Below are 27,441 nucleotides of genomic sequence, written 5' to 3'. Positions count from 1 at the left end.
TCACGGCCATGGTCATGTGCCTGTATACAACACATAAATCATTTTAGCAGTGCTCTAAGAATTGTATCTTTGTCCAGCGAGCTTCAAAAGATCAGCCTTTAAAGACCAAAACTTTGCAAAGCAGCAAATAACCTACCCAGTGAAGTGTTCCTGCTTTTAGGCACCTCTGCACTCCATGGTGATGGATGGTTGTCCTTGGCTACATGGGATGAGCTCCTCTGCCTACTAAGGGAAGACAAAAAAGAAAACCCCTGTAACAACTCCCAGTTTTTTATGAACAAGCTTACACATAACTACTGCATGACTCAGAATGGGTCTATACCAGATTTCATGGCAGGTGTGTTGAAATCTGAGTTATGCAAAAGTTCCTTCTGGTTCCTTCTAGAGGCCTGGCATGCATTTTGGGGAAGCACACTGCACTGAAGGGACCTCATTTATGCCTGCTCTGAAGGGACACCAAGGACAGGCAGGGGTTGACATAGGTAACTGATCTAATCTTAAACAAATTCCCACTTCTGGAAGGAAGGCTTCGTGTCAAGTCTTTTCTGTCCTCCGCCAATGTAGGCTCAGCAGAAGAAACAGCGCAGAACTTGATGGAACTGTTAATGACACTCAGACTGAGCAGAGAGGCCTTTGATCTAAGTCTAAGCTAGAACACCAGGTTGCATGCCCCTACCAAGAAAACCTTCAAGACAATACAACCTCACTTTATCCTTGCCAATCATTTCCCTACAGTGGAAAAGAAAGGGTGGAAGATGTTGGTATTGAGCTCAGTTTCTTTACTTAGTTTCCTTTTATTAAGGGAATCTCAAGTGACCATGTCTTGCACACCTTGGTAAATGCTTCTAAGGAACAGTGTCAAAGATGAGAACCTTGCCCATTTTTTCTGCTGGCCACTGGTAAGGCACAGGTTTAGGGCAAGTTATACAACAGCTTAATAAGAGCTTTGGTGAGTTGCACAATGGGAGGGGAAAAAACCCCACACTTTGGATTAGCTAAATATTACAAACTCCAGAATATTACACAATAATATATCCAGACAGTGAAGGGTCACAGCTCAAACACTTTGCCTTTGTGAAAACCTCACCCATGGTGATTCTGCTCCTGAAGCAGAGTTGCATCCATTCATGTTGGCTTCTGGAGCTTTCCCCTACCCAAGCAACCTTTTGCTGAGGTTTTATACTCTGCTATATCCTGCTAATTTTGCTAAGGCTACTTAATAGTTAGTGTTTTTTCTTGTAGAATACAACATATTTGTAAGGCTGACGTTAACCACACAAGGGTAGGCATACCCACATAGTTGTACAATACTTCATGCAGCCAACTTCTAGCATCAATAGTGGTCAAGATGCTTATTAATGACTCACGTGACTTGAGCTATAGTTTGGCCAAATCCTTTGATTTTCAGTTGGCAAGAAAACCAGTTATTTCCTAAACAGCTGCACAGAATCCAAAAACAGAAAGCAAGGAGGATTTCTGGCTATTGAAACCCATGGAAGACCTCCAGCTTCGGCACTAGAAGTTTCCATTTCTTCATTTCAATACCCCAAATTAACCATTGTTTAATATGCCTAGGGAAAAAAACAATGACACTAAGAAAACAAGTGAAGAGCTGTGAATCCAGGCATCTAGTCTCTGTATGGCTCTGCCCTCTTCTGCTGTATGACCTTGAATTTGATTAGGATTCACCTTGTGTAACTGCAGTTATCCACATGTCTAGTCATCCAGATTCCTTCTAAGCAATGGAGAGATCCTGACCATTGACTTGGCCGAGGAAATACCAGTCCCTCTGCATTAAGGAGGACCCTTAAGGAGCCACCAACCCCAGGATCCCCCATCCTGCCCGATGGGCTCTCTGGTAGAAGACATGGTGCCCACCTTAGCTCTGCAGGCTCTTAAGCTATGGCCAAGGGGGATTTTGAGGCCCTGACATAGCCACTGTAGAGCAGCAGGGACTTCTATGTGAGATGCCCAGATTTTCAGCTCTCCATGAGCCAGCAGGCCTTAGAGTGGCATGTTCCCCAAGGGCATGCCAGAACCAGGCAGCCAAGGTGTAGAAACAATCCTGGATGGTATGTCTCAAAGTAAACGTTACTTGGCTTTAACTGAAACATCAATGAAATTGAAATGCCTCCACCGAACATTTCAATTTCAAAAACTGACATCCCAACAAAACATGCCCAGCCAGCTCCATGCTGCAAATCTACATGTTTCTGTGGGCAAAAAATAGTTTCATTTTCATCTGTTTCCCAATATGTTTGATGGCTTGCAGAGAGGACACCCATTCTGGCTGGCACCTGGAGGATCTACTGAAAAAGCAAGCATTCCAGAACAAATGTACCTCAGACTAGAGCTGCTGGGGAACATGTACCACTTCCATCCAAAGCATCCTGAACCAATCACCACAGTGGCAGATCAGTACAATGGGCTGATGATCTGGGTGCAAGTCTTATCTACTGACACCCTGCAGGACCTGACCCACAATTGTGCAAAAAAAGTTTCTTTCCTTTGATCTGGATGAGCAGAAGCATTTTTCTCAGGGAGTAAACTTCTTTTCTACTGTCAAGCTTGGATCAATTGACACATTACTGATTGCTGTCCCCAGTATGAACATTTTTAAAGCATTCTATATTCCCATTTCTAAGTGTTCAGATATGTGAGATTGTGTCTGTTATGACAGGTATCTGAGACGTATCTGTTGTGGACACACTTGCACATACAGACATACATAGCTGCTCCCTCCACCTCAAAGCAAGTTTTGCTTTGCAGCTTATAACACCCAGATACATTCAGGTTCCCTTACAGTCTGAGAGATGAGATGTCATTAAGTCTTGGCAGTAGATCTTCTGGTGTGTATGGCGTGCCTTTACATCTGGCATCTGAATCACACAGCACAGTTTGCAGGAATGGGAAGAAGCCTGCGCTAGGAAGGTTTCGGGGTGCAAGATAACCTGGAGGAAGGAGGAGAAAAAAAATTCCATTATTATGGTTCAGACGTGCACTTTTTTGCCATATGTTTCTATCAATATGTGACATTTTCTCTTCCCAAACCATAGGGTCGATTCTCAGTTTCACTGAGGCTTTTTTACTCTGCTCCAGCAGCACTATCTGCCAAATCCCACTAGAAGCACGTTCCCATCACTGACAAAGTCATGAAAGGCTATTTAGTAGGAAAAAGAGTCAAGTTACTTGTTTATAAGACACCTGTTGGTCCTGAAGGAACTGTAGATTTCCCCCCTCTACTCCAAAATGCAAGAAACAGGCAGGAAATTACAAAAGCACCCTAGGTTTATGATATCCTAATTCTGCCTTTAAAGAACAAAGTAACATAAAAGCAGGCATGTGGCCAGAGTAACCCGAAGCACCCATAAGAGCATGTTCTCCTAGGCTTGGGTGGACCAGCTTCCATGCAAAGCCACAATCTGCTGTTTCAAGCCAGGCTGTTAAAACAGAACTCTGTCAGCTTTTACTACAGGAAGGGGCAATGGATCTAGGACCAGCCAACCTCCTTTGCTTTTTGTGCAGACCTGCCCAGGGAAGGGAGAGGAGCAATCTATCACCACCACTCCCTCTAAGTCTCCTGCCATCTCAGAGCAGCTCCTGCACCATCTGCTTGGTGACCTGTGATGCTGGCAGCCAGCAATGAGGGGCGAGATGTATGTCTCTGTCTCCCATTTCTGCAAACATGGAATGGACCTGAGCAATTAGAGACTTTAGTATTTTATGTGCCACTTGCCCCGTGCTGCTTACCAGCAGCCTGCAGAGTATACCACCTGCTTTTCCTCTCAGTGACAAATGCTCCAATAAATCTCAAAACTCTTTTGCTGGATCACAGCAACATATTATTTAAAATAATCATTTGGAAAATTACCTGGCAAAGGACATTGCTATTATTTCTACTATGGAAAGGAGCCAGATTTACAAAAGACCCACAGGCAGGCTTGTAGTAATTGATTACCTTACTCTTTAGTCTCCAAAGACGACCTGTGACTCTTGCCCAGGCACAGCTTTATCACTAACCCCTCCAACAAGGACACTGCACTACATTTGAACTACATTTATTCATAATAGCCGTGGTCAAAAAACAGATATTTCCCAAAGGGGATGGCAGTGCTAGATAGAGTACCTGGCTGTCAATCTCCTTGAAGGAGACTTGATTTTCCTGAGCTGTCCTCAGCACAGCTGGTCATGGCCCATGAGTGTGCACTGCATTTTGGGGTCAAAAGGCAAAAGCTCACTGTTTAGCACGGGAGTTCTCACTGCTTTGGGCCAGATAGCAATTGGCACAGAGGACTGCTGAGACCTGTGGAGTCACAGGCACCCATTTTGAGTGGTGGTGTGATGCTCTTGTATACCTCAGCAGAGAACCTCCCTAGAAGATTGAAAGAGATACCCTGCCAGAGGAGAAGGCTACCTGCTGTGGGAAGCTTCCCCACCACTCACTGCATCCCCCAGGCCAGCAGGAGTTACACAACAGGCTGAGCCAGCTCTCAAGGTGAGTAAAGATCTCTCTTGTCCCTACAGGCAGCCCTTCTGGTGTTGGGGCCAAAGGACCAAACATACACCACTCTAAAGGTTTTTGAAGTGTAATTAAGCCTGCTGCCCGTGAGGGAAACTTCAAAGTAGGGCACTTTAATCTGGAAGCATCCTTGTGTGAATATTCCTGCCATGTCTGGGATTTTTGCCCTTTGAGATCACCAATTACAACCCTGCAAAATGGCATTTTGCACACACCGGCATTCTCCTCTCATCTTATTTCTGATCTCCCGCACCCTCATTCCCATGCAGGAAATTGACTCACACACCAGTCCAAAAATGCACACCACAGACCTCACTTTATCAGTGTCCCTACCAAAATGAAGCTTCAAATACTTGGGAAGCCGTGAGGGCCAGGATGGAGAGCAGAACCACAATGAAGTGAGACAGGCAGGTGCTAGGAGGGAAATGGCTACACCCGCCACTGCCATCCACATCAACCGATGACAACCAGGGCCAGGAACTAAGCTTATATTTCTTAGTAGACCTGAGACATCTAAAGCTATGTAACTCTTAGCTGGACAGCAGTGTGGGGAACAAAAGGATGGGACTAGGAATTTGGGGAGTACTGTTCTTCTCTGGAGAGATGCAAGATGTTTACAGAGACAATTATGCAAAAAATCATGACGAATTCAGAGCAGAGGAAGACACTTCCTTGAGATATAAATAGCAATAACAAATTTTACAATTGGACTCCGAGGTGGTACACTTTGAACTAAGTGGACAATTAAACAATCAGCTGCTGTATAACAAGCGAGGTGTACAGCGTAAGAACACGGCGATATCGGCTCTTTTCTCCTTTCTTCCCTTTTTCAGACTGCTGTTTCAAAGAGACAGGAATTTGTGACCTGAAGTTTGGAAGAACTGCAACTCATGGTGGTGGCATGATGCCTGTGAAGACAGCGTTGGCCCAATGCAATTGAGGTTCCTAGTGAGGCTCTACCAACTTGCAATCAACAGATGTTGAGCAGTTTGCTGGCACCTCGATACAACCATGTGGCCTGATCCATCACTGAGTCACTACAGCCATGAGCCTGTGTAAGCCCATGATGTTCTTGGCACAAAAGCAGTGGCAATGCCAGAGAAGACTTCTGGAACAGGCCTGGACTCCAAGAGAAGTTAGAGAATTAAGGAAGTTTTTCAAGAAAGACCATGACACAGAAAAATCTGAAATGTCCAGGCCCAATTCCCATTTGCTTTAAGTTAGACCTATGCTGGTTCTTAACCCTGAGAATCTAGCACAACCGTGCTGTGTGTCAAGCACAAAAATAACACACAGGTTCATCCATCAGGATGAAATGAATTGTTACATTGGCTCTGCTGCCTGCATTAATGAGATCTCCTCTGACTCCAAAGAAAGTTTAAAGACCTGGTTTAGATGCAGACACTGCTTCCACAGATATGTACCACGGGGAGATGAATCCCACCCTTGCTTTCTGACATGAGAAGCTAATGATGCTGAAGGAGCACACTGCCTTCTTTAGGCACTGACCCCACCGAGCCAAGAACAGGGTGGCCAGGCTGGTGTGACAGGTCTGTCACTCCCAGATAACAAGCAGTCAAACTTGCCACCATCAGAACCACCAAGCACTTGTCCCCCTGTTCTTACTATCTTGAAAATCACTTCTTGCAGCAGTCACAGAGGCCAACAACTTAATTTAATAGAGGCTGAGCAGCACAGCCACAGGAAGATCAGCTCTGGCTATGCTGCCTCTGGCCAGTGTGCCTGAGATCAGAGCAGAGCCAGAGCGTAAGAGAATGTATAGGAAGCATGGCTGATTTGGGAGTCCAAGCTCCAGATAAATGTGATGTAGCCTCAGAGTTCTTTCTTACAACTCCCTCTCATCCTGCAAAGGAAGGAAATTACTGATGAGAAAATGAGTCAAGAGATTAATGCACACCCTGCTCCATCTTCCCGCCCTCCATCCACTTGCTCGTGGTAAGGAGACGTGACTCCGTGGAGCCACATGGGCTGCTCTGCCCACACATAGAAATTCATGACCTGTGTCAGCCCCGTACACCACTGCAAGGACGGCCAGGGAGCAAACTGGCTCCTGACTCCCTTCAATGCTTCAGGAGATGTTTGTAACTACTTGTCCCTCCCTTGGCTGAGATTTGTGCAGCATGTCAGCTACATTATTAGACAACGTAAGCACTAGTTATGAAACATTATTGAAGGAAAGTTGTAAATGCTCTGCAAATTTTAAAGAACAGTCTTTTGATGGAGATAGTTTCACAATCTGAAACATAACACTTAAAACCATTAGTGACTTTTGTAGTATTTCTACTGTTGGGAATTCCTTCAGACTTCCACGTGCTGCAGAAGGCAACTCCTCTCACTGAAGTCCATGGCAATGCCATATCCAAGGAATATGGATTTTCCTAGCCCTGTAGTCCCCAACTTTATGATCCCACATCACATGATAGAGAGATCCACAACACATGGCATAATTTTTCCATTCTCCCCACTGCCTTTAGCTTTAAACGTCTTAATTTCTTAAAACTACAATTACCTTTCGAGGCCCCCACTACACTACCTATAAGCCAAGAGGGAGAGATCACTGCAGCCACTGCTGCCCCATGTCTGAGCTGAGAGGCCACCCTAGCATATGTCTGGGTAAACTGACTTGTCTGCAACCAAAATCTCAGCCCTGATTTGTATCCTATTGCTAAAGACTGACTTCTGGGTCTTCCATCAGCAGAAACCCAAGCAGGCTTTTGCTGCCCCCTCTCTCATTGAGAACTTTGATTTTCCATCACAGTTGAAAGGAGTGCACCGAACATGAGGAAGAGAAGGCAGGCATCCCAAAGGGCAGAAGAAGCCAAGAGGGCTCAGTGCTGCATGGGCTGGCTGGTTCTCCCTGCTCAGTAGCACCTAGCTAAACCAGCCACCTCTCCAAGAGCTGAAAAGAAATCAGGCATGCAGAGCAGTAACAATAAACACAAGATACCTATAATACATGCATGCCACTGGAAATTCTGGCATTTCCACATTTGCTTTCATTCTGAATAAAATGAAGAAAATTAATTTCTCTTACTTTCCTGAACGTCGTAAATTCCAACACTTCCCTTCAACACAAGCAAAACATTTTGATTTCTTCAGGTAAAGGTGCTTGGTATAATAATGATGAAAAATGTCAGGGTAATAATAAATGTCATACAAGAAAGATGAAAATTACTATTTCACTACAATCTATAAGATTAATTGAAATTGACTGAAATGTTTAAATCTTAATGGACCACGTTTTACGTTGCCACATCGATTTTGCTGCTTTCACCGCACTTGCATTAGCTGAGCCCAACCATTCACTTCAAGGAAACGGGCATTTCAGCAGACTGCAGACACTGCACTGTGAACGCAGCCCCCTTCAGCCATAAGCTGTCATCCCCTCCAGCGTGAGGCAGCGAGGCTATCTGCCACAAAGGAGGGAAGTGCTGGGAGGATAGCAGCCACTGTTATCCACACCAGAGCAAAGGAAATAAATACACAGTATTTTCAAATTATCAGTTCAGTACAGGTTACACTCTGGTTTACATCAGCTAGTGATCTCTCATGTAAATTAGCAACCGGCTCACTCCATGTGCTGCTAAGTACCTTCCTTTCCCTCAATTCCCCAGTGTCAGCTCTGCTACTCTGAGAGACACTAAACTATATTGCAGCCCTAGCATCTGAACATGCAAATCCCCTTAAATTCTACACAGGCCATGTCTTTTGCTTTCAAAATATCACCCATGCATTCCTTCTCCCTTTTCTGCCCACCCCGTACTTCTGGTTTCAGGGCCTCCTACCTTGCTGTGCCACCCAGCCTGCAAAACCAGACAAAATCTATGTTCCATTTTATTCACGTGAAAGGAAAGATGCGAAATTTTCATTATGAATAGCTACTTCATAAATAAATTCAGGTACATTAACTGTATTTTCTCCCTCCTTTACCTTTATTTTAAAAAGTTTTTCTGTTTTCTATCCACCCATGGCTTAGCGTTGTATTGCTACCACTCCCTGGGCATGAAAAAATTCTCTTGGCTTCAAATGTCACACACTCTGACACTGTATATACCTTATGCATTAAGTCCTTCCATGCTCCTTCCATAGTTCATAAAAAATCCATATAAATCTCAGCTCCACCACTCATGAATTAGAGGCATTAATGAGCATATGAATTCATTAGGAAGTATTGTGTTTAATTGAAAATCCATTCAATCATTGCTAAATCACACAAAGAGACTTAATGACTAGGACTCTTCAGCAAAGAAAGAGGGCCAAAAAGTGATTTGATAGAGAAATAAATAAAATCGTGATCAGTGATTAAAAGGGTGAGTAAATGATCATCCCTTGCAACACGGGGACAAAGAGACACAATGAGATCATGAGGTAGCAGGCAGAAGAGACAAAAAGCACCTTTTTTAAACAAATACCAAAATGTTGCGGAACCCACTGTCACAGGGTTATGTATGCTGAAAAGCAGGCACTCATTCAAAAAAGAATTAGATAAATTCACAAAAATAGATTTGTCAGTGGCTACTAAATATGATCACCTGGATTCAACCTCTTCAGCTTCTGGCTGAAGAAACCTTAAACCTTTGGACACAAAGTAGCAATTCTGACTGCTTATCAGCTGTGATTTATATTTATCTAAGAAGTCATAAAGCATATAGTGAAAATATTTACTGCTATGGTGATCTCCTCCCAACTTTCTAAGCAAAATATTTAACTACATTGTGTACACACAACATTCTCGCTTCCTTTCTAGTCCTTCGCATAGTCACACAGCATTACCTTAAACTTTAAACAATTCCTTTGTTTTCTCTAAGTCAAAAAGACAAACATGCCTGTTTCATGACATGATCATACTGTTTCTTTTCAGCTACATACAACTGCCCATTTCCAGGTTTGTTCTTACCTGTTTATCATTAATAACTTAAGCTGCCTATTTTTTGTAGAAAGCTTTATGATAACACTAGGATTTCTGATCTCTCTCCAAAAACTAAGCCCGATCATCAAATCTATGTGATAAGATTCATTTTGAAGCAGGGTATTTTTTACACACATGCAGAATGGCCCAAATAGCCAGCTGGTCTATCCCTTGTCTATGAGAAGAGAATATTTCATCACCATGGCATTTGTATTGCTGTGACACTGTAACATTCATGCACTCTGAAACTCACATCTGACCTTGAAGCTGGAGAAAGGGATCTGCATGTTCCTAGTTACCTGGGAATGAGGTCTTTAGTGGGACCAGGACCAGAAGGCAAATGCCAGCTGAGACTTTCCTTTACCTTTTTCACACCTGCAAGATCAATGCCCACACCAGTCCCATGCTTGTTGCAAAAAAAACCCAAAAAACAAAAAACAAAAAACCCCCACAAAACCAAAACCAAAAAAAACCCCAACAACCATGAGGTGAGGACAGTAAGCGTTACAGTTCCTGGCAGTACAGCCCAAATCTCGCTCAGTGTGTCCAAAGCCCACGGCACAGCAGTGATTAGCCCTACTGATTTTAATGGGATTACTCAGACTTCAGGTTAAACACATACTTAAAAGCTGTGCTAGATCAGGACTATGGTTTGGTACTGCACTCCCTATTGCACTGTCCCTACACTGTTGCCTTTCATACCACAAAGCTGTTTTTTATAACCATTCCAGAGCTAGCAGGCAATTTCTTCCACCCTATTTTTGGCCAGACAGCAGAGTTGTCATTTACCTCTGCAATTTCACCTGTTGAGCAGACAGCACTGAAAGATTCCCTGAGCTTACTTCCAAGTTGCAAGACACCAAACAGCCTCAGTATCTATCATATCACAATAATTTTTGTTCCTCTGCGAGCCTCCAGTACCACTGTATGTTAGGATGGGTTCCCACTGCAAGGTAGCACACAGTAAGCTCAAATACACACTGTGCAACATATTGCTGCCTGTGCATACCAGCACAGGTCTGGGTGGCACACAGCGCGGGGAAACGTGCCAGCCGGGCCCTGCACCACGCACGTTAATTATGACAATTATGGTATTAGCCCAAGCCTCACTGTCCCTGGAGCACACACATTCCCCCTCTGCCTTCCTGTTATGCTTTAAGCTTTGTTCTGTTTGTTTTGTTTTGTTTTTTTTTAATTTCCCCACATACAAACCATTATGTAACAAGAAGATGTGAGCAGCTATTGCACATACATCAGTTCACCTGTGTAGCACATAGCCTATCCCGATTTACACGTCATACACCCATTACACAGCTCCTGTTTTTTGAAATGAAAGCTCAGCAGGACCCCAGATAACTCCATCCAACCCCCCAGATGCCCAGTCTGGCTGGGTGAGATTCAAGAGCCTGTATTTTTCATCTTTACAGCAGCAGCATCCTTGTTTTCTCAAGTCTCTCAGTAACACAGTGTTCTCAGCTGTCTACCTGTGACAGTGAGATCAAAGCAGCAGGCAACTCTGCTACAAGACTACTCCCTGTGTTGGTGGCCTCAATGAAGGAAGCATTTCATTGCCTAATTCTTCCCTCAAGCATTTCAGGCTCTGCAAATACGAATGTCCCAGAGCAGACAGCATCTACTTCCACGCTTATTAAGACCAGGCAAACTAGTTTTGCTCACCCACAGACCTTCACCTTCCACCCCCTTATTTAATAAATTAAAAACCGGCACTTGAATCTGAATGCATTGGGCTCATGCACTGATCAGGGAGATCATAAAAATGAGAGAGCACAAAAATTGCAAAGAAGCAAGAGAAGATACAGGTGTAAAGGAGGAGAAAGAATGCCCAAACCAGACACAAAGAACAAAGGAGGGGAGACGGAAACCTGCTAATAGGTATTGCAAATTCAGGTCAAGATAGGGAAATGACAGAGCTGATGTCTGCACGGTGGGGCAGAACTGATGAGGAGGGGTCACACTGGACATTGACTGCATTATGAAGGGATGGTCCACTGCCTAAGCACAAACACGCCAAGAGAAAGCAGGAACTACACACTAGCCCTTTTCCTACAGGGCTTTTAAAAGCAATTTTTAATGCAGACAAGGCTGACTTGGTCTTGTTGTAATACAGCCAGCTTGCTCTTGTCTGTATGAGCAGCAGGGCACTGCACAAACAGGACGTAAGAAAAGAGTTGGAATGTTTCCCAGCAAGAAGCTGGAACCTAAAATCCATATTTAAACTTCTTGGGGAAAAAACCTGCACAAAAGCCATGTTTACTAAACCAATGCCTTTCAATGCTCAGTGCCTACAGCCCAGAGTCCAGGTTTAGATTCTTTAAACAGAAGTGACCTCCTTTCCAGAAACAGACATCAACAGCTGCTGACTTCAGTCCAAGCCAAACTGCTTAGCACCTTTGGAAAAATACTTCTGCACTTCTAGGTCCCAGAATCTGGATTCAGATGCTTCAGGAAGTCAATTAGAATTGACTGCCTCAAGGTTCTGTTGTAATTCAGTCGGGAGGAAAAACATACTAGTAACTCAGGAGGTTCCCATCTCCAACTAAACATCCTTCAATCACACCTCACAAGGCAGAAGAGTCTGTAGAAAGAAATGGAGGTGTGGAGATTTCTGAAAAGGGAGGCATTAAAAACATCACAGTACTCTGTTTAGGCTGTGGGTCTCTGAGCTTGGGCAAGTCACAGGGAACCTTATGTCTGGGCACTGCTTATGTATGTAAGGAGATGGATGTATATGTCTATTCCAGCAAATGTGGGGATAATAAATGTAATTCATAATTCCATCCAGCACTGTTCCAATGAAACAGAGTGTTATATGGCAGTCTGCTCTCTGGCACAACAGCAACACGACCAAATGAAACAAAATGAAGTTCATACCAAAGCAAGGAGGGACCTGATAAGGTTATTTTGCTAATCACACTGCAGACAAAAATCTGGTGTTGGGTTGTCTAGAAAAGGGGAGAAAACTGACAGAAAAGAAGGGGAGGAAAATGAAGCGATGTAAAGGAAAACAAGGAGTGGGACTGCTCCACCACAGGCAAATGGTGAAGGAGAGCTGGAAGTCTGATGTGTGTTTGTCTGTACACAGAGTAGGTGGAATACGCCTTGCATAAATACCCGTGACTTACCTAAATGAATGGAGTGGCCTGTGTAGCTGAGCCACCATCTCAACTCCCTGTAATTAGCATGGGAACCTATTAATTTTTCCACACTACTGGGAAAAGAGATGAATTCAGGTCCCTCCAACTATGAAGCAAATTCCTTTAAAGTACAAGCATCTTTTCAGACCTTTCTCATCTCCAGGATGGTATCTCAGAGGAAGGATAGTGCTGTGACCCATGTTTCTCCATGCCATCTACCCTCACTTGAGGCCTGGCAGCTACAGCCATCACTGACATTGAGAATTAGCCCAGGTCATGGTCTTTCTCTGGTAAATGTGGGACAATTTTAAAAGTTTAAAGGTTCCTGAATCAGATCAACACTGTGGGATTGAGCCAGGGAACTCAGAGCTAAAGGTGGTTTGAGGTCCTTCGTTGCACAGACCCACAGGGCAGGAGGCCCCTGAACTCATCTACCAGCACATTGCTGCAACAGCCAGAGGGGCAGAGACACACACGGGTGACGAGGATGGAGAGTGAAAGGCACTGCCATGTGCTTGGCAGCACAGACACCTCACACCCACCACAACCAGCTGCCTTATCCACTTTCTCAGTGGTATGGGAAAGGGGCTGCTACCTGCACATACCCTTTCCTTTTAAGCAATATAGAGCATCCTCCTTTTCCTGACACTGCCCTGACCAGGTAACTCATGCCTCTGTTACCTCTGACATGGTAACTGCTCAGTACAGAAGTCACAGGACAGGTGTGTCTGCAGGTACCAGCAGTCACAGCCTCTCTTCTAAGGCTTCTCAGGTGTCCATGCTGTGATTCATACTGATTTTTCCAGCCAGTTCTGGACCTGTTCAAATTCTAGCTACCGATCACAGTAAGACTGAATGGAGGGTAGCTCAGAGACCCTCCTATCCTGGGCCCTCTGCCAGGAATGCTGGAGCCAAGAATGGGAGCAGAGTATGAGCATTTGCCCCTTTGTAGCGTTGTGCCATGCAGCTCAGGCTCTAAACTAGACAAACAGCTATGCTGGTACTGGCAAACAGTCTAGTGTTCAACTGTTAACAATATTGCCCCAGAATACCAGCTGCAAAGAGCAGCCTTGCGGAGCACTCTGCTACTGAGTCTGTCAGGAATATCTCCAAGGGAATGCAATACACTCTGCAGGCATCTCTGCGATGGTGATGAAATCTGGGTGGAAATTCTGGGCAGAGGTGAATGGTAAGATGTGCTTCAGTGAGAAGAGTTCAGGCAACAAAATCCGTGGCAGAATTTGATGGATTTAAGACCAGACCCAAGAGCACGGCTTCCTTCCATGAAGAAGGAAAAAGATCTGTGAGTGAGGCACAGCTTTCACAGCCTGCTGGCTGTCCCTTGGAAATCCCGGGAGGAGCAGAGCCCTGGGTCTAACAGGAGGGCAAGGTTCCTACTACATCTTCTCCACAGCAGTGAAGAGCAGGGTTTCTGAATGAGTGGACAACTAACCACACCCAAGAGATCTTCTGCAGAGAATAATGATGAGGTCAAACTGATGGGAGGGGAAAGAAGGCAAACAGAAAAGGAAGAAAGCGGGTGGGGAGGGTGTGACGGGGTGTGACAGTGCTAGTTACAGCAAGGAGTGTAATTGGGCTTCTCTGTAGACTGAGTGGGTTGAGCCCTGAGGGACAGATTGTATCTCATACGCAATTCCCATACCTTGCAAAAACCTGTAGGGATGGAAAGGGGCTTTAGTCCCTATGCACTCTAGAAAACAGATGATACAGGCACAAAATACTGGAAGATACCATCAAACCCAGTTACCTGGCTTTCAGGCTGCAGGCTTCCAATCCAGAGCTTCCTATTCCACATGTATGCCACAAAACACAACCCAATACCTCCTAGCAAATACAAAGGCTGTAATAAAAAGGTCAAAAGCCACCACTGTGATGTGCATAGTAAGTTTGATGGTTAGACCCTCATCACAGGAACGGTATGCAGAGAGAGAGAAATCTCTTTCTCATTTCTCCTGACAACAATCTCTGCTGACCTGGAAATACATCAAACAGATGCCTGGGAGAAAGAAGAGAGGTGGTTTTGTGGGTTTTTTTCTTCTTAGATACTAGATGCTTAAGTTGTAAAGAAAATTATGTATCAGATGGATTTCAGCTCATTTTTCTCAGTTCTTGGTTCTCCTATGAGCATCCTCTTGACTGGTGACATTTATTTGTCATGTCCCTTCGGAGTTCAGTCTGGCACAAACTCCCGTTGCATTAGGTGCTACACAACATAATTCAAAGCAAGCAACTTGCTCTTGCAGGAAGCTCTTACCACTTGTTCATTCTTGACTGATATTTTTTATGCAATTTCTCTACATAATACTCAATCTATCGAATGTGTATTAGACATTCTTCAGAAGAACTTAGTGTCTTGAATTTGAGCTGGTTTAACTCAACAAATAATAGATTTCATGATATTTCTGTGGCCTGAATACATGAGATAAGCTTACAGACTGACATTGTGGGGTTATCTCTAAGGCTTCAAAACTTGGCATCTCAGTAGTTTATTCTATCTCTGTGCCATTGATTCTGTGCTTCCTGACTTTTGTCTACCTGCAGTAATCTCTTGACAGCAGAACTGGAAACAGCTTCTCATCACTACTTAACAATTGTGTCTTTTAAGGCAGGCACTGGAATTCAGCAGAGAGTGGATTTTATCCCTGTTCAAAATGAACAATAAACCCCTCCTGTAATAGTTTTCCTAGATGTTACCACCCCTGCCTTTTTTTTCGTCCAAAAAGTTTCCAAATGATTTCTCTTTTGCTTTTCAAACAAAAAATTGATACACTTTTCCAGTTGTAAAAAAAAAAAAAAAAAGCGGGTATTTGTCAAGTGGCTATTCTTATTTAACCAGAAAAGCAGCAGAAACTGGCTGTTGGATGCTCTGGTTAACATTTTTCTCCATCCCCTTGGAATTCTTAGATTATGTCTGAACATCTGGATCACAAGAACACACCACAACCATTATTTTTCAGCTTAAAATCTCTTTTGCAATAGAGAGTTCCTATGAACTACTTCCAAGAGAAACAGACACCTAATTGTATACTTACTGAGACTTGTCCCAAAATAGAATTCATCTACAGAAAAAAAGGGAACTAGTCCAAAGATGCTGCCCAATCTTCGATTCCCTTTCCTGCAAAGCACAACTGATGGAGGTGCTTGCTGTTCCTAAGAACAATCCTTCTAATCCATTAATTCAGAGATGCAACCATCCAAAGCAAACATGCTCCAAATAAATATACATTCAAATTAATAGCCATGTAGAGTAAAAGAATAAATATTTTACTGTTCAGCTGGCTCTTTTGACATTCATCTTGTCTGATATATCAGGGACAGGAAGCACAACCGATAGAGCAGCGTGGGAGGACTGCCATTTCCACACTTGGCAAAATCCAGGGTTTTCACAAAGTACAATGAGTCCTGACTTGCCTGCTCCAACTGGTTCAAGGGAATTTGGGAGAACTTAAAATACATAACATGCCTAAAGAGATCTGACAGCAGATGGGCTTGGGGTTAAAAGAACATCCTAACACACCAGGAATGTCCTCTCCATTAAAGACTTCCTATGATACCTTCGGGAAGTCACTTGCTCTAGCTTTCCACCCCTGTCTACAATATGAGGTATACAAACCTTTAGTCAGATTAGGCTGCAAGCTTTCTGGGACAAGGGCTATCCTAGCCGAGTATCTAATATTTGTCACAATGTGGCCCCTTCTCACACATCATACAGAAATAAAGACTTTTTAATCAGAGAATCACACACATCAGGAACTGGGTTGAACACTGCCAGTGTGCATACATACTATCAGGAACAGATCCCTCATGGCCACATTTTACACATCCGATAGCTACAAACACTGGAAGCCAACTGCTTACCCTCACTGCTGCCAGCATCTGTCTGCTCTCCCCCTGCATCAGTCTCCCTGCCCCAAATATAAAAATCCAACACTGCCCATGCCAGGGCTTTGTTCTTGCCAAGTCGCTGAAAGCCTGATGCAAGTCATCCATGGTGATGTTGCTCCTGTTAATCAGGTGCTGCAAATCTTTTAGTACAGTAATTTTTGAGGTCCTATTCCTACCCTGTGCTGGGAAACTGTCTCAATAATACCTCTGCACAGCTTTGTGGATGTGGTTCAGCAGACTAGATGTCCAACATGGAGCAAGAGTCTTGCATATACTTTCAGGGTCTCTGCAACAATAAGGCTGTGGAACCCCGCTAATGAGCAAATGAAAAGTTCAGTTCCATGATTGATTTCTCCCAATACAAAGGCAAGCTATCACTGAAAAGAGGGGCCCAGCCCTGGCACCCACTCCTCTCCCCTCAGTTAGGACTACACTTATGAGCCCACAGAAAGCAGAATCAGGGATTTGATCTAACTCAAAATTAACTCTGTGAAAGGGAAAAAGGCTTCCAACTGGATAAACTCCTTGCTTTGTTTTACCATATAACTTCATGGACAAACGCACGCAGGGCTGGGCCCATGCTTCTTCTGATGGCAGTAAGGACTCACTATATCAGTTTTAGAGCAGATCCAAGCGCAGCCATACTCTGGGATGCAGACATGTTCTCCTGACCCAGGAAGCAAGGCTTGCAAGCAAAAACCAGCTTGTGCAAACTCCTTACCTATTTAACCACCAACAACTATTCGCCCACCCAAAGAGCTGCTCTTTGACTGCTCAGAAAGGGTCACATACACCATCAGGCCACAGAAGCCAAACAAGTTACCACTCTTCAGCTGAGCCTTAGTAGCAAGCTGCCTAAATAGGTGCTTTTTGTGTGTAGCACACACAAAGTAAAATCTTTCATGTTAACCAATCTTTTGTTTGTTACCTCACCTTCATAATCACGCTTGAAGCATATGCCCTTACTCATTTTACTAAGATCTCCCCAGCTGCCCTCTTGTCCCTCAGTTTATCATGTAAATTTATATTGCTGTCTACAACAGCAGTATCTGAGTGCATCTCAATGAGACAGTTCTTTAAAGTTGTTTTCCAATTATAAAACTAATTTGAAAAAAAAAAAAAAGCAAAAACAACCTCAGAGGAACACAGAAATTTTATTTACAGCATGCTACATCCCAGGAAATCTTCACTGGAAACTACAAAGAACAAAATTTGTAAAAGTAACAACACACATCAAATTAACACATCAGTCACTGAAATGAGAACTAAACCCCAAAGACATAAAACCAAACCAGTTACTTACAGTTTGGCTGTGGTTCTGGAGGGAATTTGAGACGGATAATGGCCAAGATTATGAAAACAACCACAGGCCAGGAAATTAAAATGAACGACCATACCTATAAAACAGCAATGAAAATATATCGGTTACGTTTGTTGTATTGATGTGTCCCAGAGCTTGTCTGGAATGCACAAGTACTACCCTAAATGAGTTAGTTATAAGATGCACTGTAAATCATGCCTGTCTTGGTATGCATAAAATTAAAACCCCAATATTATCTATGCAGGAAGAAAAACTACATAAGATTTTAAGAGCAAATAACAAGCCTGAAAATAACACAAGCCTGCCTGTGTTTCAGTTTGCCTGATAATTATGGGGGACAGTGTTTACACACCTTTGAGACGCTGCCATGTAATAGTAAAAGCACACTGACAAGTGCAAGACTTTGGGACACACCAATCACGAGATAAAAGAGCTCAAGTATGAAAGGTCAGTTTCACTTTCAGTGAATGACACTGCTCAAAGGATGGGTAAAAATTACTTTGATTTAATTATACCCCCAAAATAAAGTGTTTGACAAGTGAATTGACAACTTCTTCACAAATAGTAGCTGAGCCTCACAGCAGAGCTGAAAGAAAGTATTTTCATATTAGGCATTTACAAGATGTGGAGTTCAAGCACAGTGAAGGAAGCCGTTTATGGAGTTGTGTAATCAGTCAACCGGAAAAATCACATTTGAGCACCAATCACCAGGATCCCTCATAGGAGCTTCTGACCCCAGCAACCTAACTCCCTGGCATCCTTTCATTTCCAGACTCTAGCAGTCTATATAGATGAACTGAGGTGGAAGAGTCATGATGTGGAACTGGCCTACTACATTGGAAAAAAACATGTATGTTTATAGAGCCCTTGTCTCTGACATGAGGGTTGACCATTTCAATGGATGAGAATGAAGAAAACACAGCTTGCTAACCATCTAGCGTAGTAGACCAATCTAGATAGGAGGGCCAAAGTCAGTCTTAAAACTACAAGCCTTGGAGTTATGTAAGCTAGGAAAATGCAATTATTCAAATAAGCAACTGCTTTTGCACTAGCTGGTTAGCTTGCTACCATGCTTACTAGATTAGATTTTCCATCTATCAGTAGTTAAGCTTAAAGTACTCTGGGCTGCAAAATTGCTGTGCTCTTTATGCCAATTTTTGAAACTGCAAAGATGTCTTTCCTCAAAATCATCTCATTTTTCATCGTTGTGTTGCTATTTTTTTCAGATCAGCACACATTACTCGAAACTGTTTTTCCACAGTAATTCCAAGCCCATAACAGTGTTTTCATTTCCTGTAACACTTACTGGAACATAAAAACAAACAAACAGACAGACAAACAAATCCTGGAGAGCAATTCAGCTTAAAGATGGTTGTTTTACAGCAACTCCATCCCTATCATCCCTGATGAGATGACACAACCATGAAAGTAGGAGCAAACTTCATGGCCCAAAATAGGCAACTGACCTAACCTAACTGATCAAACCACATGGCACCTCCCCACACGTCCCTTCACAAAGGGCACTCCTATAATTTCAGCATTCAGCAGTGTTTTAGATTTTACAGACAGTACTCTTCCCACCTTTTATATATGCACTGCCAACTTATAACAAGATTCATCACTGAAACTAACATCTTTTTATAATTTTTTCTATCACATGCTTTCCCTATAATCAGTCCCCAAACATGCTGTTTAACTCTGATTAATTCACATGCAAACAGTATTATTGATGTATCCTTCTTGCTTAGCACCACCTAGGCTAAAGTAAAATTATGGGCTAACAGCACAGAAACTGATATTAGTCAGAAGCTGCCTAAAGGAAGGGCAAGATATTTGTCATATTCTTGGGGCAAGAAATGAATACTGATTGTTTCTGCTCTGGGAAATCTTTGTACCTCTCCATTTTCAGCTAAAACGGTGCTTACACTTCCCAGACAGCTCTTCCCTTAGTATATCTGTCCTTCGATTTAATTGGATTTAATAGTAGCTGCGCTCATCAGTTGCAACAAAACAACATTCCCACTGTCCCAGGCATTTCTAGTTAACAAAAACAAGACAAAACCACTCTAGCCAAACTGCTTGCAGGTGGAGCATGTTGACTTGAATGGAGCCATAATCAACCTCAATTTGGCTCCCGGAACATTGCACACTGTGATGTAGGTTGCATAATCCTTTTCTTGCTGGATTATTTCACTGCTAAAAGTAGATTTAACTGCTCAGACCTTAGTATCTCTGGATGCAGGCACATTTTCTCGCCCTTCTGCCTCTATTTAAATAACCAGCCTGCCTAGAAGTGACAGATGGAAAGCCACGAAGTGCAAGAGACACTGATTTCTTCAGTTCCCCCTGGTATGCAGGCCAAACCTCGCTCCCAAGAAGGCTGCCTTAAACTCGTGACCTTTCCTTTCTCAGCAAGAGTAACCTACATTGAGGCACTCCCTGGCCATGGATGCAGAGCTTCAGCCGATTTCAACAAATTGTTCATCAAGCAAGCTGTAGCTCATCCCATGCTGCACAAGTAGATGCAGTCTCTCCAGGGGCTCTGCAGAGACTTCACAGCAGAAAGAAAGTGTAAAGCAAAAGGCAGAAGTGAATGTGTTTTGCCAGCCTTGGAGAGACTGATTAACAGAGCAGGAAAGCACTGAAGTCTGCGGGGAGGGGGGGGGGGGGGGCGGGGGCGCCTGGTGTCAGACCATTCCGTGACATACCAATCAGCCCCGGTGAGGGCAGCCAACACCACCGCAGCAGCAGGAACCACCTTCGGTCATTATCAGAAACTAAGAACAGCAACAGAACACTTCCCTAACAAAACAAGCATGCTAACAACAACAAAAAAAAATATATCTAAAAGCCTGGTCTTAAATGAAGTCAGGTTACACAGGTAGAAAAACGCAAGAGGGAGGACAGAGAAGATGGGATGCATTTGGGAGCAGACATAGGGGTTTACCTCATCACACCCTCCCTAATTTAGTGCAAGAGAGTGAAATGAAGGAGGGTTGCAGGGATAAATATGCTGCCATAAAATAATCAGCAGTGGCCAGATATTTATTTTAATTGAAATTTCAATTCTACAGAATTGATATTTCAACTCCACAGGAAACCAGAATTAAAGCAAGTGAGACTGCATGGTCAGAAGGACATGTAGGGATTAGGTTAACATTTACTCTGGGTACACAAGAGCTGAAAGAGACCCAAGCCTTCTGCTTTTAACAAGGCTGTTACAATTTCTCCTGAGAAATTAGAAGTAATTTATTGGGATTCCTCTGCATCTCAGAAAGTCTCCTGTATCCTTCGCAGCAGTGAAGGATACTCTAAGGCGCATAGCATGTCCACTGCTCCTATGGAGGATCACAAGGCGTCAGATGAACTCAGCACCTCTCCAAATCAGACTCCAAAACAGAAAGGTAGGACAGGGCAGGCAAGAATGGACCTTGTAGAAGCATGCAGTGATAAGAGGCTTTTCACTCCATCCTCATTATCACACCCTCCATTGCTGTTTCTCTTCTGTTAGCATTTTCTGCACCTGACAAGGCTTCCATTCAACTGGAGCAAGTTTAAAAACCACCACATTTGGATTACAGGCAAGAGGGCTGGTTGCAATACAAGTCCATGAACTGCAGCATGCTTCTGCTGAAATTACAGTGTAGCTGTATTGAAACTGGACTGGGACAAAACTACTGGGCAGGCTTTGCCTGAACACGCAATGCCACCCAAAGGAACATTTTCCTCCTTGATGCTGCTGCAGTACAGATTATTCTCTGGACACTGCTGGCAATGGTTCATCCTTTGGAAAGAAAGACCATTCGGGTGTTTGATTTGCCACACACTAGACTGCAGTAGCCATCTGTCCTACCTGCATCTCTCAGAGCTACATTTTTCCTTTATCCATCCTTTACAAATGTCTCTATATAAAAGCACCCCCCATCACCCCCAAATCCAAGGGACTAACTGGAAGCTACACCCCAACCATGGGGTCTGCTCACATGGGAGCTTTTAATTCATGTCTATCCATGAGTTTATGTATGGTTTTGTTTGCATGGACCACTGCCCTGAGGGAATGACAGTGGCATCCATGGTACTCAGTCTGGATTCCTGAGCCCTCATGCAAGAGGTCCAATGCAAGACCGAATCATTTTGGCTTAAAAAGACCCACCTTTGCTTCCACACCATTCCCATCCTTCCCTCTTCCTTTATCACCTGCCTTCAAAATATTTCTGTTTTAATACTGTGACCTTCCTCTCCTGCAGTGCCCCCCTTGCTCCTTAGCTCCTGTGATTTCCAGGTTCCCCCTTCTCTACTGCTATGTTTTCACACTCACCGGCTGCCTCTTGACACTCAGCCAGTTCTTCCACAGCAGGATCCTCAAGTGCTGAGAGAGCGCAGCCATCCTTGGCTGACCCAACCGAAAGCAAATGGGCTGCGTATTCTTCCTCCCTGGGCTTAGGAGGCAAAAGCAGAGGCTCTAACCCAAATGGGCATCCAGTGTCTAATATCCAAGCCTCTGCCTCTTCCCCACAGCATAGCTCTGAAGCTGCTACTTCATCCACTTGTGGCTGCCGTACTCCCAGTAACTGTAGCTCTTGTCCTCACAGCAATAGCTCCTAGCAAATTCAACAGGTTATTCCTCTCCAGGCAGGCAGGCAGACACAGCAGCCTGCCTCCACTTGTGTTAATTACAATATCCAGCCTCTCCTGGCTGTTCGTTGTTCAAGCCCTAACTGATAAAATGGATAGCATTCCATAAAGATGCTTCTGCTTAAACAAAAGGTGATGCATGCCTCCTCCTCCTCCTCCTCCCCATGATGAAACCACCTCTCTGCCCACACACCGCTTCTGCTGGAGAGGTGTCATCAACAGCAAAGAGTTAGGCTGCTTGCCAAGCCAGTCTGACTTCCCCGAGTTCACAGGGAACAGCTGGGAAGAAGAAAGTATCCACAGCATGCATCTTTCCTGGCATTGCTGATTTAGAATCTTGGGCCTTTTTTAATACTTTTGAGTACCTCAATTAAACCTACCCACCCAGGGAAATTAAATGAAAGTGTTAAAAAATATATACATAAATGAAAATCCCAGGGACTAATATAATTGCTCTAGTTCCTGCTCCTTCCCTCTTCCCCAGGATATCAGTCCTGGTGTTCTCACTGATTGAATATAACACATCAAATCCACTGGGAATGAGATTGCAGGATCAGACCCCATAAAGATTTCAGAGCACTTAGCGTGGCTTGAACACTGTTGTTATTCACCTGATCATAGAATTTTTCAGGCCAGTGGTATGTGACCTAAAATAAAAATGAGAGATGAAAGGAAAGAGTAAACTGCAGGTACAGAGGGAAGCAATGACAGCAGAGCGGACTGCTCACTGCACTAAGGACTATAACAAATCTGAGATACAGACCTGTCTGATGAGCTCTGGTCCCCCTCTGAAAAGCAGCATGTACACTCCAGTACCCCATTTGGTAACACTGAAATCATCCTCAAAGTACCTAGGCAAGCCATGGAAGAGTTCACTGCTCTCAGCATATTTCATAAAAGAGATCAAAAAAGATTCTCCTATATGGCATTTCTTACAGCCACAAACTAACTTTGTGCCTCAGAAATTAAAAACATCTTGAATGAGGTTTTGCCAAACTTCACATGGACGAAAGTGGAGGTGGCAGCCCTGCCACCCAGAATGGTCTCGGAGCAGAGGAGCTTTGAAAAGCACTGAAAGAGTGAAAGGGAGGGGGAAGAGAGAGATGTGGTACTCAGTGAAGGGAAACAGCTTCTTTAGATTAGTAAATACTTCAAAGGTGGGAATAGCAACTGAGATGGAGCAGTCCCTGCCCCACATACCTCTGGTCTAAACAGACTGGACATTCCAATGGTGGGAGTGGAGCTGGAGCTAAAATGAGCCTAAAAGGCTTCCCTGGGATAGTTCCAATAGCGATAGGAAGAAACCCAAACATCTAACCTCCCAACTCTACATTCACATTTTTTCTAACAGATGTCCTTAGGGAGAGAGAGGGATCTCATTTGGGTCTGTGAGTCAAGAGCAAATACTGCTCCTCAGGACTCTCTTCTAGTTCAGCTACATGTAAGAGGCACAGCTGGATTCATTGCATTTGGTCCAAACACCATTTGCAAACTTGATTCACTTCCTCTCTGGGGCTGAAAAAAGAAATCCAAATATAGATAATTCTACTCTGAAGGGGTAAGAGAGAATAAATGTATAATTTCACCATTCACTGCTTTGCCAAGGTCTTTTAAGGCAAGCGTCTGATTGCTTCTTTTTGGTATTCAGTCAAACAACTGTTTCAAAAGAACATTGTGATTTGGATAATAATTTTCCCAAGTAAATGCACATCCTTACTTCCTTTGTGAACTGAGTCAACAAACATTCCCTTTGGGAAGTACCCAAAGGGTAATTTGTTCGAGTTCACCACTGTAAAACCAGAATAACTCAATGTCAGTTGGCTCTCAGATCACCTGCACTCAACTCCCCAAACACCATGGTGTTCCAGTATGAGAACAGAAGATGAGAACTTTATTAAGCCATTATACCTTTTTGCTTTTTAATTCCTTTACTTAACAATTCCTGCAGATGGCACAGGAGGCTCTGCAACTATGTGGCCACTCCTGGACAAAGTGACCAGAGCAGGCAGATAATGTCCCAGTGACAATGCAAATGTGCATTCAGGCAGAGGGGGAGAGAAGGCAAAGACCAAATTCTTCCTTCTCCCAATAAATCCCCAGCTGGTTTATTGCTCTGGTTGAAGAACTAGGGCTCTGTTGGGCCAAAGGGCAAACTGTTGGTTCAGATCACAGGGAAGAAAAGCAGAATCTTCTTCTGTGACTGTGAAGCTGAGGAAACTCTCAGGGGAGCTCTGAATCGTGATTTCATCCAATGCATGTCTTCAGAGACTTGACTCATCACATGTATTGCAGCAGTGGCTATGGCTCACAATGCCATTCAGAGGCTGTAGCCTCCAGGGAAAAAAGACTCTCCCCATGCACCAAGAACTCTCAAATTCTGAGACCTTTCCTTGGGCATTCTTTCAAGCAGAGGAGTTTTTACATCAGTAAAAATGAATGCGCTCATGCTTCCCAGGTGTGCCAAGTTACTTCTATGAGAAATTAGACATTAGGGAAGTGATGCAAGACGGAATTGGTAAGAGGATAAAGTCCAATACTGAATGATCTGCAAGAGTGCTGGAGACATGTTTGCGAGAGGACATGCCCTTATGGGTCCTGCTGTATCAGAGCCAAGAGCTGTGTGTGCCACAGGCAGCAGCACTGTGCTGTGCAAGGGAGGGATCCACAAATAGAGAAAACTGTCCTGTGGAAGAGCTGCTCCACAGGGCCACATGAGGGGTGCAGGGGCTCTCTCCTGATCTAACACACTGGGAGGATGAGAAGAAATGGCCAGCCTTATAGTTAATGTTTCACTAGTTGCTTGGCCAAAACAACAGGTCCACACACCAGAAAGGTAATAGCACCATAAAATGTCAACACCTGTCTGCTCATTAACACTCTTGGCTTGGCCTTTAAACACGTAGCTGGAGCAAATCTGACAGGGGAGAATATTGACCCCCCCTTGATGTCAGTGCCAGACAAAGAAAAAAAAAACCTAGTCTGCTGGCCACCAGGGAAAAAAAAATAAAACTACTAACAGAACACTAATCTTGTAGCAACTGTGCATGCTACAACTAACCTGCAGCAGAGACTTCCAGAGACACACAGGCAAACGGTGGTTAGGTGCCCTCAGGGGCCTGGAGGAGGAAAGATCACACCAGCAGTGAGTGAAGAAGCATAACCAGATTAACTACCATGCCAGAGAAATACACCCAAAGCAGAATGGACCGAAGGAGATCTGCAAGAAGAGCGATTGGGTAATGCCATGACTCATGAAGAGGCAGGACTCTGGTACTTTCCTCTGACCGAGTTTGCAGTGTCTTTGGTTACTGAACTTAGCTTAGGAGCAAGTCCAGACTGTGCAACAGACAGGCTTTCCTCCTGGCTTATGTAAGCTGATATTGACCAAACATTTGACACTCTTCTTAGAGATCTCAGAGATGCTATGCATAGACTTTAGCTGTGATCTCCTACCCACAAGCCAAGCCAAGGACTGCTGAGTGAGCAGCCTTCAGCCCTACACTCTTATTTGCAAGCTGTAGGGCACTCACAGACCAGCGCTGAGCAAACCTGTCTGCTCAAAGTGCACACTTACATGTCCTGTTAGATGGCACTTTGCTAAGGTCACATGCACTAGGAAGGTGCTATGAAATACAAGTGTCACCATTTCTACCAGAACAGAGACAGATGCAGAACAGATCAAGAAAAGCCTTCATGCAATGGGTACAATTAATTTCCAGCTCAAAGCCCTTGGCTTCTCATTTACATGAAGTAGCCCTCTATCAAAGGGTCAGCCTTCAAACCAAGTCTAAATTTTAGGATGTTCTGAAACCAGAATGAGTAGGAATCAGAGTGTCATACACCCTTGCAGCACCAAGGAAGGTAAAAGTTAAAAGTCTATGACCAACTTAAAACACTACCTTCCTCACAGGTAGCAAAGCAGCTGCCTGAGGACTTGACAGCGTTAGGCAACACAGTGCTGGATGATGCTGAAATGGTGTAAGACTCCTGTGCTAACTGGAACACCACTTGCTAAATGATAAAAAAAGCTTTTGCTGGGCAGCCCACGACATTCCCCAGTGACAGACTGCACATACTCTCTGGGTTACGCCAGATTCCTTCCAAAGGCATGGCAGGAGCCTAGAAAGGTAAATTCTTCCACATTTCCTGGGTGCCTCATTTCAGGCACCTGAACAAGGCAAGGTTTTTAGAGAAATGCTCACTCTGCATTTTTTAGGAAAAAAAATCAGAGCCCTCAGAAAAACTAAAATAGGCAGCAATATTTTTAGCCATTATGGAAACTGCAGGTGATGTGGCATCACCACTGTAGCACTCTGCCACCAGCAAGACATTTCCACGATTTATTGGTGGTTTTTCTCACCCCATTAAAATGGATTTGCAAAACAGTCCCTCCTAGAAGCAGTTTTCCCTCCAGTGGTCCACACTCATCAATTAGCTTGGAAATACAAGGATGTTGATGCACAGAGACCACTCCAAAGAGTTCAAGGAGAACCGTGCTGCTGAGTTTTGGCTCAAAGCCCTGGGATATTAACCACTTTATACACAGCAGCCTTGTTTCCAGGAACAAGCCCCCAAATGAGTTTTGGGATACTCTGATATCAGGAGCACTTAAGCACCAAAATCAAAATGTCTGAGCTTCCTGCAAGTGAATTAGAGGCACCACAGGCTGAAAACATTTGAAACAGGATTTTCAGAAAAGCTCATCACTGGGCTTTTTCCTCTTATGTCCATAACGTTCTGCAGGAACAGATTTAGGGAAAGTAGGGAAATGCAGCTTTTGGCTTTAAAGCCATGGTGCCTCTGTTCAAAAGAGCAGTGATGCTAGCCAGCCTTTTACCCTACTTATTTGATGCTAAGGTCACCTTCATGTACATCTGGTCCTAGCAAACCTACTGGTCCATGAATCATTTCCCACCACACCCAGCAGCTGAGGGCTTTATTTACGAGGTTCCCACATGCATACCTACCTTGCCAG

General features: G+C 43.9%; 1 protein-coding gene across 1 annotated transcript in view; it reads right to left on the bottom strand.

Annotated features, from left to right (window-relative positions):
* Positions 1–22,218, bottom strand: part of ABCA12 (ATP binding cassette subfamily A member 12) — an 88,483-nt gene extending 66,265 nt beyond the window's left edge. The window contains exons 1-4 of the mRNA XM_005244418.4: positions 22,150–22,218; positions 17,814–17,907; positions 2,804–2,951; positions 137–225 (exon numbers count right to left, since the gene is read on the bottom strand). Of these exons, the coding sequence (XP_005244475.3) occupies positions 137–225; positions 2,804–2,951; positions 17,814–17,907; positions 22,150–22,218 (400 nt within the window). The remainder of the gene's footprint in view (positions 1–136; positions 226–2,803; positions 2,952–17,813; positions 17,908–22,149) is intronic.
* Between the last annotated feature and the right edge of the window lie 5,223 nt (positions 22,219–27,441).

The sequence above is a fragment of the Falco peregrinus genome, chromosome 8, assembly GCF_023634155.1.
Source record: "Falco peregrinus isolate bFalPer1 chromosome 8, bFalPer1.pri, whole genome shotgun sequence".
In the NCBI taxonomy this organism is placed as follows: Eukaryota; Metazoa; Chordata; class Aves; order Falconiformes; family Falconidae; genus Falco; species Falco peregrinus.
The sequence above is the reverse complement of the archived record's forward strand: the minus strand, read 5'-3'. Positions and strand labels throughout refer to the sequence as shown.